Below are 14,737 nucleotides of genomic sequence, written 5' to 3' on the forward strand. Positions count from 1 at the left end.
GACCTCTCCTGTGGGCCTAGCTCTGTGCGCTCTCCAGGTTTCAGCCTTTGGCACTAGTTGTGGCACTCACTTGTTAGTTGGGTCCCTTTTAGAGTATTTATTTTTGGTCTGGAATGATGCAAAAACATGCCAGACCCAGCCCCTGCCTTCCAGTGCCCCCTCTACTCCCAAACTGACTCCCGTAATACCCGCCTTAGTGAAAATCAAAGGCTTGGCAAATGCTGCATGATTCCTGAAAGAGGTTCGAAATCTGATGCTGTTTTTCTGAGAGACTAAAATTAGCCGTAGGTGATGGATTACAGGATACCGCGGGCCAGGGTCTGCTCCTTCCACCTGCGCATCCTGGACTTAGTAAGCAACCTTTTCAGGGTCTTTCAGTCAGGAAGTGACGTGGAAATAGATGAGGATCGCGGGTTCCTCACAAGTAAGTGGTAGTAGCAAGTAACCCCAGGCCAGGTGTCCGTGGGCAGCTAGTTTTCAAACACATGCATTTTTTCCCTCCTCCACGGAGCTTAACCTCTTGAAACTCTTCCTTTTTTTTCGCTCCACGCTCCTCCAGTCGCCGAAGCCCCTCCCCCGCCCTGGTTCCTCTGGGTCTCCCCTCCCCCCGCCGGCCTCCCCGCCCCTCCTCTTGGCGTCCCCCTCCTCTTAGCTCCGCTGCCCCCGCCCCCGGGCTCCTCTTTGTCTCCCCCTCCCGGGCTGCGTCCGAGCACTGCCGGGCCCTTTTCGTCGCCTGTTTGTGAATGAGACGCTCAGTTTCTCAATGGAGCCGCGGGGGGCTCGGGCGGACGCAGTGCGGCCGCAGCACTGGCCTTGAGCCGGGAGGGGGGCGCGTTTCCCTCGCTCCCTCCCTCCCTCCCTCCCGTCACCGCGGCTTTTGAGGAACGGGGCTGAGAGGCTGCAGCGCAGGTCGCAGGGCCCCGCATCCCCGAGGACTCCTGCAGGAGCCGGAGTGCCGCCGAGGAAGCTGGACGCCGAGGAGGCCGGGGGCCTTCCGAAAATTTCCCCCGCGGCCCTTCGTTCTGGGCTTAGAAAGTTCTCGATTTCACGTTTCCTTTTTTAATCCCGATTAGCTCCTTGCCTGCACTATTTTTTTTTTTTTTCCGGGAGAGGTGGGGGAGTGTGAGGAACGGAACGAAGAAAATAAAAAGGATTTCCGCCCAGAAGAGAGCGACAGTTCTGAGAGCTTTTTCTTAAGGAAACAAGAAGCAGCGGCGTTTTGCGGCCGCTGCGGGCGCCGGGCCCCGCCGGCCTAGCTATGCGCGAGCCGGCCCCGGGCTGCTGAGACGCGGGCACGCGGAAGCGGAGGCCCACCGCACCGGGCTCCCCGCGCTCCCGGGCGACTTCTGTTCGCCGGCGGGAGCGGCGGCGGCGACGGCGGTGGCGGGATGGAGCCCACGACCGCGCCCCAGCCCGACATGGCGCCGGAGCTGACCCCGGAGGAGGAGCAGGTAAGCGGGGCTGCGGCCGCGGCGGTGGGTGTGTCCGGACACCTCAGGCCTAGCCCGGCTGTGCTCTTCGCGGCCGGGGGTCCGCGGTGGCCTCCAACCCCCCGCCCCCGGCGGCCGCGCCCCAGGCCGTCATCCCCCGAAGCCGGGGGGCGCTGCTGGTCACTGCTCTCGCTCCCGGCCTCTTCTGTTTGCTGCTTACCGGTCGCATATTGCCCCCTCCCCTATTCCGGTGATGATTAAAGTTTCTCGAATTGGGGGCCTCCCTTTACCTCTGCCAACATCTCCCCGCCCCCGACGTTTGCAGAACACCTACTTTGCCTCCGGCCCTGCCATCCCTGTACGTGTTTTGCTTCATTCCATGAGGGTGTGTGGTTTTTTAAGGGCAGGAAAAGCCCCACTTTGGGGGCCGGATTCCTGCGGGGACTGTCTCCCCTCCCCAGGACAGTGATAGGCACTGGGTCCATAGATGCCTAGATTTTCAGACGAGCCCCTCGGGCTTCTTAGAGGGCCTGTGGCCTACTTGGACAGATTCTGGAAGATCAGGCCTTCTCAGGCTCCCGAAGTCCCTAGCCTTGACCGCCCTCTTTAGCTCTCTGCCGCTGGACGCATCCCCTCACCCCCACTTCCCTCCCCCGCATCTCATCTCACTGCTCCATCTTTCTGAAGCCTACATTGAGCCTCCATTGTCCCTTAAAGCTTAAGACTTTCAGTTCCCAGAAGGAAGTGGTTTTGTCGTGTCATTGGGGGGCTTGGGTAAGGGAAGAGCTTAGGGCCTTTATAACTTTCCCTCGCCACATTCCTGTTGGGGGAGACATGGACCACTCCTTCTTGAGGATGGTAGGAAAGTCTTGTTAGCTGAGATTGGAACCCTAAAGTCTTTTCGCTGTCTCTTCCTTGATACTGCCCACACCCATGCTCAAATAAATATAGCCATGGTCTGATTTGTTTAAAAACAAAACAAACAAACAAAAAAAACCCCTAAAATAAGAAAAGGTGAACTATGCTGGTAACCCATTTCAAGCTTGCCAGCCCTTGCTCCCAAAGGACCACATTTGGTAGTACAGTCTCTCGTGTGGAGACAGTCTGGTTTTACAAAACTAATATTGGTTAATGGGCTTAAGACCTGATTTTTAAAAAACGCTTGACTTTTCTCCTCATTTGTGGAGATGACATTTTTCATATTTGGCTTCAGACCACAGTCTTTTCTTTTGACGCCTAGAGATAAAATCAGCATGGGGAAAAAAAAATCTGCTGCTCTGTATAAGCAGTAGTAATATCCCGGTAACTGAAATTAATGTTAATAAAATGCTAGTCAGGGCCTAGTCCAAGCAGGTGGCCAAGGAGCCCACCTTGCCAAAATTAGGGAAATACTATCAGTACTTCAGCACTAAGGTGTGATGGTGTTCGGTTGATTTTAAAGGGGCAAAACTCTTTCACTTCTTTTTCTAGGGCTAGTCAGATTTGAAGTTTTTATGTTTCTAAGACTTGAGGGAATCAGTATTCCACTATGAAAATGCCATGTGGGTGTGAGTTAAAAAATTAAAACTGAGAAAAGTAAATATTAAAGTATTCATAGTATTGATAAAGTATTAGCTTTACTCTGTATATGTATGTGTGTATACATGTATGCAACTGTGTTTAGTAAAAATCTTTTACATCGAATGAATGTGCTGGGAATTAACAAGGACTGGATGGAAATAGTAAAATATATGTATGTTAAGATCAAGAAGTTATGTGGGGTTTTTTTAACCATATGTTTTCCTACAAAATACCAAGGTTTCTACAGGCACTTCAGAATGTTGAAACACAAACATAAAAGCATAATTCCAATTGTGGTAATGCCAGATAAAATTTCATATTTTAGTTTAATATCACATGAGAGTACTCTTTTTTTTTTTGAGAGTACTCTTAACTGTTAAGATTTCTTTAAAATATCTAAACTAAACAACAACAAATGCATGTTAGTCTTATCAAAGTAGTTGTCATGGGAAATGACATATTCATTCCATAATGCTGCCTCATTGTTCAAACCAGTTTTAGAACTCATTTGGAGTTGATTTCAAAGCTTGTGGCAGAATCTTTGAAATATCTTCAGTGTTGGAAAAATCTTGTACATTTGAGAGTCAGTTTGATTTTTGGAAATAGAAAAAAATCTTTTGGAATCCTATTTCATGGGTAAAGTAGGGGATCAAACTGGATTAACACAGTTTCAGACCCTTTGTGCACTGTGTAAACTGCTTTAAAGATGTTTCTGGAGCAGATCCCTCTCAAATGGTACCTCTTTCTATACAGTCATGCAAATCATAAACCCAAAAGTTTTCTTGGATACTTTGTTCTCCCTCAGCCCCTGTGTATTATATACATCATCAGGTTTTCCTGAATATCTCCTGAACTCTTTGACTTCTTCCACCACCACCACCATTATCATCAAGCACTGTCATATCCTGACAGAATTTTTGTTTCCTACTTGATCCATCTGCATTCCTTAGCTCTTATTCGAGAAACCAAAGGCAAACTGCAAATCTGATTGCATCTTCCCTTTGGCCTACCTGCCACCAAAATAAGCATTCATAAAACCCTCAGTGGCTTTTCATCGCTCTTGGGATTGACAGCTCTTGAATGATTGTTACAGCTCTTGAATATGGTCTACAATGCCTCAGCCCTTGTGCGGTTTAGATCCCTAGCTAATTCTCACACTTCATCTTTGCTCCAGGCACACTGGCCTTTTGGTCCTGCATTCTTGCCTGTTTCCTTCTGTTACAGGGTCTTTGCACAAGTTGCTTTCCTCTCTCTGGAAATACCCTCCACTGGTAACTCCCTCTTCATCCTTCAGCTCCCAGCTTCCACTTCCTCGGGAAGGTGTTCCTTGATCTCCCCAATTAGGTTAGATCTGCTGCTGGCTCTCAGAGTACCATGTACTGTCCTTTATATCACTTATCACAAGTTTACACTATTTGTATGATTGTATGACTGGAAGCTCCGTGAGGCTTGGAACTGTGTCTGCATTTGCTCACCATCATACGCACATTGCCAGTCATAATGACTGGCACTCAATGGACGTTCAGGAAGTACTTGTGGGATGAAAAGTAGTTCTATATGAGATTTGTACATAGACAGCGTCGTCTCCTTTCAGAGTGGCTTATACAAATAAGGACGGGGGCTTCCCTGGTGCTGCAGTGGTTAAGAATCCGCCTTCCAATGCAGGGGACACGGGTTTGAGCCCTGGTCCGGGAAGATCCCACATGCCGCGGAGCAACTAAGCCCGTGTGCCACAACTACTGAGTCTGCACTCTAGAGCCCATGAGCCTGTGTGCTACAACTACTGAAGCCCGCGCGCCTAGAGCCTGTGCTCCACAACAAGAGAAGCCACTGCAATGAGAAGCCCGCACACCGCAACAAAGACTAGCCCCCACTCGCCGCAACTAGAGAAGCCTGCACGCAGCAATGAAGACCCAATGCAGCCAAAAAATAATAAATAATTAAAAAAATAAGGATGTTCCTTATTTTTATATATGTTTTTAAGGTCATCATTATTACTTCATAGTTTCATTTCCTATCTAGGCATGTGCTGAACTGATATTATACCAAGTCCTTTGTAACTTATGATGTTTCTTGCCTTTAATTTTTCAGTTCTCAATATTATAAAGCCTACAGTTGAGTTACAAGAAAAATGTATGCTTTGCCTTTAAAAAGTTTACATGAATGACAACAGAGTAATAATAGTAATTGTTTCCTGTGCTCCTGCTTTGAGTCAGGCTCTGTGCTGGGCATTTCACATACAGTTAATCCTCATAAGATTGGAATAATTATCTCATTTTGCAAACGAGGAAACTCAGACTGAGAGGAGGAAATTGCCCAAGTTCACATAGCTAGCAAGTGATGGAGCCAAGATTTCCACCCAGCTCTAAGTTATTCTGCCTCCACTGCAAATGTTCCCTCTATTACACTAACTACCTTACATCTCATGAAGCAATTAACCAGTTTAATAAGATGCCTACATGGGTGTATGATAGCTAATTTTGTGGGGTTTGGTGTTGATATGTGTGTTTGATTTTGAAGATGCTTTTTTAAAAAATAAATTATTTATTTATGGCTGTGTTGGGTCTTCGTTGCTGTGTGCAGCTTTCTCTAGGTGCGGCGAGCAGGGGCTACTCTTCGTTGCAGTGTGCGGGTTTCTCATTGCAGTGGCTTCTCTCGTTGCAGAGCATGGGCTCTAGAGCGCAGCCTCAGTAGTTGTGGCACACGCGCTTAGTTGCTCCGCGGCATGTGGGATCTTCCCAGACCCGGGCTCGAACCCGTGTCCCTTGCATTGGCAGGCAGATTCTTAACCACTGCGCAACCAGGGAAGCCCTGATGATGCTTCTTAAAATATAATTTAAAAAATGCAGACAGGAAAAATTTTGGAAAACCTTTACTCAGACCTGTTTATTGCTGGCAGAAACATATTGTACAGCCTGTGCAAGAAATTATTTTATTATTATTATTTTTTTAATATATATTTTGCATTTGCTTTATTTATTTATTTATTTTTGGCTGTGTTGGTCTTCGTTGCTGCGCGGGCTTCCTCTAGTTGCGGCGAGTGGGAAGAACTCTTCGTTGCGGTGCGCGGGCTTCTCACTGAGGTGGCTTCTCTTGTTGCGGAGCACGGGCTCTAGAGCGCAGGCTCAGTAGTTGTGGTGCACGGGCTTAGTTGCTCCGCGGCATGTGGGATCTTCCCAGACCAGGGCTCAAACCCGTGTTCCCTGCACTGGCAGGCGGATTCTTAACCACTGCGCCACCAGGGAAGCCCTGTGCAAGAAATTATGATGGAAATTACTCTTGGAAAAAATTTGTTCCTTAAGAATAGAGTTGGCAACTCTCTGTTTTGAGGTATGGTCACAATAAAAATTTATTTTTTAAAATGTGTCCTTTTTCTTTTGTATAAGAGAAATAACTATTCTTAGAGCCAAATATGAAGAATATTATTTCTCAAAACTGTAAAAACCAAGGTGTTTTTGTGTCAGGAATACATTCTTTTTTTGATATTTTTATGTGTAAATATAAAAGCCTTTCTTAATAGGTTGGCAAAATTGTAAATTTGCCAGTGTGAAGGGTAATTTCTACATTTCAGTACTAATCTTCATTCTTATTATGTTATTGTCTTAATTTTATTTTTCCAAAGCATACACTCACATTTGTAACTTGACCTGAAGTTGGTAATTTTATCGAATTTACTAAATTATAATTAACTTCACCACCAGGGATAGTTAAGGGTGTCTCATTCAACTGTTCTATGTCCATGTAACCTACAGAAAGTGGGGCACCTTCGGTTACGTCTATTTGGGGTAAGTTGTGAGGAGAACACCCTCTTTGCAATAAACCATAACAGAAAGACTTTTAGCGCGGATTATAAAGCTATTTGATGGAATATCTAAGGAATTATAGCCTTTTAGGGTCTTTTGGGTTTTCATGGATTTCCCAGTAACGACCAGTAGGACAGAACAGTAGAGTAGTTTTCTAAAGTAGTTATACTTTTATTCATATCTTCATTTTAGATGGTTTTAATATCTTACGTAGTATTTCTATCACATTAAAAATGATTCATGAGTTTTTAAAAGTTGTTGCAACAAATAATCTACTAGTATTGATTTTCAAAGCCTCCAAAGAAAATTTTTATTTTAGAGTTCATGTTGTGTAGAGCTTATAGCATTGTTGTAAAGAGTAATAAGCTAGTGCACATAGATAGTAATGCATTACATAGTAAGCACTCAGTTAAGTTAGCCATTATCATGATATTCTCCGTCTTTGAATAGTGAAAGATTTTAGAGCCAAGTTAGCTTAAACCAGTCCCAAGAGGGGAAAATATTCATGCTGGGGACCATCACTTAGCATGGATTTTTATGAATGCCAGAAAATAATCATCTTGCAACTTCATAGTATAGTTTTCAAAAACCTATTTTAACTCTGTGCTGTGGTTTGTATTCTTATAACGGGATTTTCTAAAGTTAAAAATTTAACTGCCTTGCAGTAGATTTCAGAGATTTTTGGAATTTTTCCCAAGGGCAGGGGTTTTGTCCTGGTTCTTGTGGCCAAGAACTTCCCTTTTCCCACAGCCTCACATGTCCTGTGCTAAATGTCATCTGTCCCCGTGGAAGTAACCATACGTCAAGGACCAAATGATTCATAATGTTGAGGCCTTCCACAGAGGGGAAGGAGAGGAGGGATAGATGAAGAAGACTCATTCTTTTCATTATTGCCAGTAACTAAAGATATTGTAATTAGCAATTAGGTGAAATCTCATTTGGATGTGAGAGTTTTATTCTCTTAAAACTTCTGAGCGTATCAAGGGTCTTGGGCTTTAGGTTTGAATGTTAAAGAGACCTGGAGGTTTTCTCCAAGGAACCTGACCTCTAATACTTACTAATGAATTGAAAAGTAAGACAGACACTCTAAAAAGGAGCTGAACTGTTTTACAGAGGTAAAAGTTAAAACTCATTGTAGATCAGTACACCTGAGTCTCATTTTATGACTTGTATACCTTTTTTGTGTTGGAAAAGACATAGTAATGTTGGAATACTGCAACTTTGATTTCTACATATTAAGACCCATTTTATAGTAGAATGGCTGGTCCACTGCAGTGTCAAGATTAGATGTCATAACCCCTAACTCTGGTTATTTGTTCAGATACTTGGAAGTTCAGTGAAATTTCAGGCATTTCACACCAGTTTTATCATTCTGCTTTGATGTCTCAGACAATTAGGGGTACTTTCTTTTTCCAAATCAATCACTATCCTCCCCCACCACCCCACCCTATGCCTCCACACAAGAGATCCTTGGTTGGCCTTTCTGGACACTGGAATAGTCACTGTTTTTTTTTTTTTTTTAATGAAATTAAAAAAAATTTTTTTTAGTTTATTTTTTGCTGCGTTGGGTCTTTATTGCTGTGCGTGGGCTTTCTCTAGTTGCAGCGAGCAGGGGCTACTCTTCGTTGCAGTGTGTGGGCTTCTCATTGCGGTGGCTTCTCTTGTTGAAGAGCACGGGCTCTAGGCACGCGGGCTTCAGTAGTTGCAGCAGGCGGGCTCAGTAGTTGTGGCTTGCGGGCTCTGGAGCCCAGGCTCAGTAGTTGTGGCGAACAGGCCTAGTTGCTCCACAGCACGTGGGATCTTCCCAGACCAGGGATCGAATCCAAGCCCCCTGCATTGTCAGGTAGATTCTTAACCACTGCGCCACCAGGGAAGTCCCCTAATCACTGTTTTCTATTCCTCTTCCTCTGGAGTAGGGCCAGATATTCCTAGAACAGGTAGTTTAGCCTGCACTGTTTAGTGCTGAAGGACCTGTACTTACTGGAATGAGCCCTTTCATATATGATTTTGAAAAGGCTCATTAGAACCTAACTGAGGTGGCCTGGGGATGCGGGCTGGGAGTGGGAGGCTGGGAAGCTTCAGAGCGCATGGGAAGAATTGTTTGTTTATTAAGGATTGGTTATCTCTTAGGTCTAGACTATAAAATGATGAAACCAAAACAGTAGATTAGAGGTGACTTTTTCTTTAATTTCTGCTTCTGAGGGAAGTACTCCATTTTTTCTCTGGGAAAGACAGTTTCTGTTATATGTACTGGTTTCCTCTGGAATACCAAATCCATTCAAAACACACATGCACACTTCTTGTCTTTTTGTCCAGCGTGGGTGGCACAGATCTGACTAGCCTAATAGAATTATTATGAAACCAGAATTTATTCTCAGAATTGATGGGTTGATTCTAAAGAGAGCCATCCATGACTTTAGTACTGAAGTGTTTGGGGACATTAATCCATTAATTACTTTTTCATTGCTTGAACAACTGGCTAATCTTTACCTTTGCATTTGCTTTTCTATACCTCATTATTACACAGTAGACATCATTATTAAAATCAGTCTTTTTTAAAATAGGTTTTTTATATTCTCTACAATGACCATATGTTTCTTTTGTAATTAAAACGAATAACTTTTTGTGGAAAGTGCTGCATGCTCTATACAGGTTTAGTATTATACTTATATATAATTATATATTATAAACTGGTGAGATCACAGTATTTAAGATTAATGCAAATCTGGCCCTTTTCTAAACAGAGATATTTACAAGTGAAATCTGGGCCTTTGGGGAGATGATGGCAATGAGTCTTAGGTAAACTTCAGGAATCCCCGGCTTGCTTTGTGGCTCCAGGCATTTTAATTAATATTTTTGAGTCTGTTTTGTGTTCTTTCCTTAAGGAGCTTTTAGGAGACCTGCTGAATTTAAGTAAAATCTCTTATGGTTACAAAATGCTCAGTAGATATCTGCGATAATAGTATTCTTGCCCTCTATGCTACAGGAGACAATTTTTTTCAGATAAGAATAGGAGGAAAAATTAAGAATCCTACTTTGTAGCAGTGAAATAGGAGATTTCTAGGTAGTCTAAGACTTCTGACAGTTGCCATGCACAAATACTGTATCTAGAAGGTGGTAGTGAGGCTACCTGTGCTCATTTGTTTGTTTGTTTGTTTTTAATTTATTTTATTTATTTATTTTTGGCTGTGTTGGGTCCTCGTTGGGTCCAGGCGGATTCTTAACCCCTGGGCCACCAGGGAAGTCCCTACCTGTGCTCATTTTATGCTGTTAACACTTAATGAACTATCCATTGGTTCATTTGTTTATTTATTCTTCTAGGTTATAGATTTCTTCTTTAGGCGCACTGATTATCATCTTTTTTTTTTCAGATAAAACTTCAAATGGTCATCTGATGATCTAAAAATGACTCATATTTAGAGTGAAAAGAGTGACGGTTTATATCCTCTTCCATATCTTATTTTAACAGCCTTTGTGAAAAAAATTCTCATTCCACTGTTTATCTCAGTGGTTCTCAACCAGGGTGATTTTAAAACATACCCCCACCCAACATTTGTCAATGACTAGAGATACATTTGATTGTCACAGTTGGGGGGTGCTACTGGGATCTAGTGGGTAGAGGCCAGTAATGCTGCCAAACATCTTATAATGGTGGGCATACAGCCTACCACAACCAAAAGTTAACTGGTCCAAAATGTCAATAGTGCCAAGATTGAAAAACCCTAGTTTATAACTGAAGAATTTTGTAGTTCTTAGGGACAGAGTTACAAATTCTTACTTTTTAATTCAAGGTAAGTCTTTGTTTCACACATTAACTATTCAAATTCTGTGTCCCTAAATACTGGTTTCTGCAATTGACTTCACATACTGAAAAACTCCAGTCTAAAACATAATTATTTTGCAGCATAACCATCACAGAAGATAAAATGAGACGTTTCCACAGCCTTTGCAGGGGTTTTCAGAGATGGGGAGATTTTGTATGACAAGCAGAACACTACTGAGTCCTGCCATGGAATGATGATAATGGGAATTGTAATTTTTGCTTTCCCTTCCAAATATTTCTGTGTTGCTACCAAGTGTCTCTGTTCCTCCAGTGAGTGAGGTGATTATTCTGTAGCAATCTCTTTTCCTTTTCATGTTAACGTCTACTAAGAGGAAGGTTTAACAGATCATAAACAGAAATACAATTTGTTCATTTAGGAGTCATTTATTGTCTGTTGCTGTGTGCTAGGTTCTTGTTCAGCATGGATTGAGGGCTCTCTGTCCTTAAGGAATTGCCCTCCAGTTCTCTGTAGGCAGTTCTTGAATTGTGGGGTACCCACCAAGGAGGAGGACCTCTTATCTACAGTGAGGACAGGGACTCAATCCTATACATCCTTAGTGTACATTGTGAGAGTTCAAAATATGTTTGCTGAAGAATTAGTGAAACTGTATACATTGAAATTACTTATTCCTCACACACCCATAAAGTATTATTTTGTTTAGGATGATTATCTTCCTGACATAGGAATGATGTTCAGAGGCTCCACCGAGGAGGCAACACTGGAACTCAAACTCTTCTGATTAAATGTAGTGCTCTCTCTAGTAGACTTCATCTCTCTTAACGACGTGTTTCTATGTATGACACACCTATATACATATACACCAGAAACGGCTCTTTCTTGGCGTTTGTGGGTTAAAAGTTCCTGGTTTCAGCCATTCACAAGTTTCTCTACAGAGATGTGCCTGAATTGTTCCTAGCTGCTTATTGTACATTTATGAAAAATTATATGCTTTAATGGGGTCAGTGAACTTGAAGTTTCATATAGGTCTCTGGCTGTACCTCTCAGAATGTTGTCGGTTTACTCTTTGCCTTTATAAAACCAGTCTTTAGTTTTCTATAGGTAGAGTTTAATCTTTCAGATATTATTATCAGCATAATGGGGAAGTATATATGGTATATTTGCCTACCAGTAATTAGGATTAGACTACAGCTCTTTAAATTGTTTTGTCCATGACACCTTCAGTTTGCCCATGTTTTTGTCTGTACTTAAGCTACTACTAGATTTCCCTTCTTAACTCTCGCCAAGTATAAAAGTTGAGGATGAAAATTTTTCCAAAAAAAGGATTTTTTTCTCCTTTTTACTTTCTATACTTACAAGTTTTCTCTTTCTTAGATTTTTTTTTTTTTTTTTTTTTTCGGTATGCGGGCCTCTCCCGTTGGAGAGCACAGCCTCTGGACGCTTAGGCTCAGCAGCCATGGCTCAGGGGCCCAGCCGCTCCGCGGCATGTGGGATCTTCCCCGACCGGGGAACGAACCCATGTCCCCTGCATCGGCAGGCGGACTCTCAACCACTGCGCCACCAGGGAAGCCCACCTTTCTTAGATTTTTAAAGGAAGAAAAAGAGTTAACTAAGAGAGAGACCTGAAACCTTGAACATGAACATGAGCAAAAGAGAACAGATTTATTTGGGAATGGCCATTTGTCTCATTGACTTTAGCTCTTCTGTCCCAGGAAACTCCAGAAGTGAAGAGAAAACAATATTTCTGGCTAGGTCAGGGATATAGCTAGTAAGATTAAAATATACAGAATTTTCCATCATACTTTTGTTTTCAAAAATAAATCTTTTTAGATTAGGATTCTAAATGTTTTAGCGAAACCATCTGACATTTCTCATACTGAATGCTGGTATACCATTTTGTTTATAGGAAAAACTCAGCATTGTTATGGAATTAAGTTAACAGAAACATTTTTTAAAAATTGAAAACCATCCATCTTTTTTTTTTTTCCTTTAAGCACCCAAAGCATCATTTTCTTTCATAGTTGATATCAAGCTAGGGAAATGTTAGCTTTGGAGGTGATTTTGTGAGAAAATTAGAAGCAACTAGAAACTTGTGTTGTGAATGAAATTGCTAAGACCATTTGAACATGGAAACTAGTCAGAACCTCTAATTGTTGTCATGCTGTCCTTACAGTGCTACAAGTAATTGTAAAAGCCCACGTCAAACTCATGATAATAATAGTGGCTAAGCACTAATTAGGATGGCTATAATTTTAAAAAAAAAGAGAGAGAGAGAAAGAAAATAACAAATGTTGGCATTGCTGGTGGGAATGTAAAATGGTACAGCCACAGTGGAAAACAGTCTGATGGTTTCTCAAAAGATTAAACATAGAACTACCATATGACGCAGCAATTTCGTTTGTAGGTATATATCCAAAAGAATTAAAAGCAGGGAATTCCCTGGCGGTCCAGTGGTTAGGACTCCACACTTCCACTGTAGGGGGCGCAGGTTCAATCCCTGGTCGGGGAGCTGAGATCCTGCATGCCATGCAGCGCAGCCAAAAACAAACAAAAAACAAAGTTATAAAAGAATTAAAAGCAGGCATTCAAATAGATACATGTACATGCATGTCATAGCAACCCGAGTGGCCAATGATAGATGAATAGCTAAGCAAAATGTAGTGTATACATACAATGGAATATTATTCAGCTTTAAAAAGGAAGGAAATTTTGATATATGATACAATATGGATGGGCCTTGAAAACATTCTGATTACTGAAGTAAGCCAGACACAGAAGACAAATGTATGAGGTACCTAGATAGCCAAATTCATGGAGACAGAGAGTAGAATACCAGGGGCTGGGACGAGATGGAAAGGAGGAGTTATTGTTTGATGGGTACACAGTTTTTGTTGAGGGTGATGGAAAAGTTTTGGGTATAGATAGTGGTGATGGTTATCCAACTTTGTGAATGCATTTAATGCCACTGAGTTGTATACTTATGAATGGTAAAAATTATAAGTATTTTGTATATTTTACCACAGTAAAAAAATAATGGCTAAGCACTATTCAAAGTGCTTTACGGGTTTTAGTTTATTTAGTGAATAATGCAGCTGGTGAGTCAAAGGAAAGAGAATAGGTGTTAATTCCACTTCTCCTCTGGCTGCTGATCTTGAGCCTAGAATCTCTTACATGAGTACCATTTATTGGTTACAGGATGTATCTATGTTAATGATTTGTTAGAATGTGAATTGTCATCTGTTTGAACTCCTGAATATTTCACCTGTGAGATCCAGTTGAGGTTTACTCTGTAGGAGAAAAAGGAGTTTTCTGTGTAGGACAAAGCACTGAGTGTTATGATGCAAACGAACCCATATATGTATAGTGTCCTCATCTCCCCCCGTCCCCCGTCCCAGAACTATACTGGGAATGACTTGAAATATTGTTGATCTAGAGCAGTGGTTCTCAATGTGTAGTCTCCAGACCAGAAACATGGGCATGCCCTCGGAGCTTGTTAAAAGTGCACATATTCAAGTGCATCCCAGACCTACTGAATCAGAAACTCTAGAGGTGAGGTCCAACAATATGCATTTTAACAAGTCTCCAAATGCACGTTCAAGTTTGAGAACTAGTAGTCCAGAGAATAACTAGGGTGCTGTTGTGCTTGTCGGGAAACCACCTAGAAGTGAGTTTAGACACTTAGGCTCACTTCAGAAAGGGAAGGCCTGGATTTACTAATTGGCTGTGGAACTCTAGGTATTAGAGCGAGTCTGAACTGGATGAAACCTGCAGGAATCATCTGATTCTGTACTAGAACTGTGCTGTTCCAAGGGAGAGGAGCAGTAAGGCAAGGTTCTCAAAGACTAGCATTTATCGTGATTTCTCTGATCCAAAGAAAGAGCAGAGGGCTTCCCTGGTGGTGCAGTGGTTAAGAATCCGCCTGCCAATGCAGGGGACACGGGTGTGAGCCCTGGTCCGGGAAAATCCCACATGCTGTGGAGCAACTAAGCCCGTGTGCCACAACTACTGAGCCTGCACTCTAGAGCCCGCGAGTCACAACTACTGAGCCCACGTGCCACAACTACTGAAACCCGCGCGCCTAGAGCCTGTGCTATGCAACAAGAGAAGCTGCCTCGATGAGAAGCCCATGCACCGCAATGAAGAGTAGCCCCCACTCACTGCA

The 14,737-nt window shown here is 42.6% G+C and overlaps 1 protein-coding gene across 2 annotated transcripts in view; it reads left to right on the forward strand.

Annotated features, from left to right (window-relative positions):
* The first annotated feature begins 706 nt into the window (after positions 1 to 706).
* Positions 707 to 14,737, forward strand: part of PTPN9 (protein tyrosine phosphatase non-receptor type 9) — a 79,951-nt gene continuing 65,920 nt past the window's right edge. The window contains exon 1 of one of the 2 annotated variants that reach the window (XM_032623586.1): positions 707 to 1,451. In XM_032623586.1, the coding sequence (XP_032479477.1) occupies positions 1,389 to 1,451 (63 nt within the window). In that variant the 5' untranslated portion in view covers positions 707 to 1,388. The remainder of the gene's footprint in view (positions 1,452 to 14,737) is intronic. The other variant, XM_032623587.1, reaches the window with a different exon arrangement.

The sequence above is a fragment of the Phocoena sinus genome, chromosome 2, assembly GCF_008692025.1.
Source record: "Phocoena sinus isolate mPhoSin1 chromosome 2, mPhoSin1.pri, whole genome shotgun sequence".
Lineage (NCBI taxonomy): Eukaryota > Metazoa > Chordata > Mammalia > Artiodactyla > Phocoenidae > Phocoena > Phocoena sinus.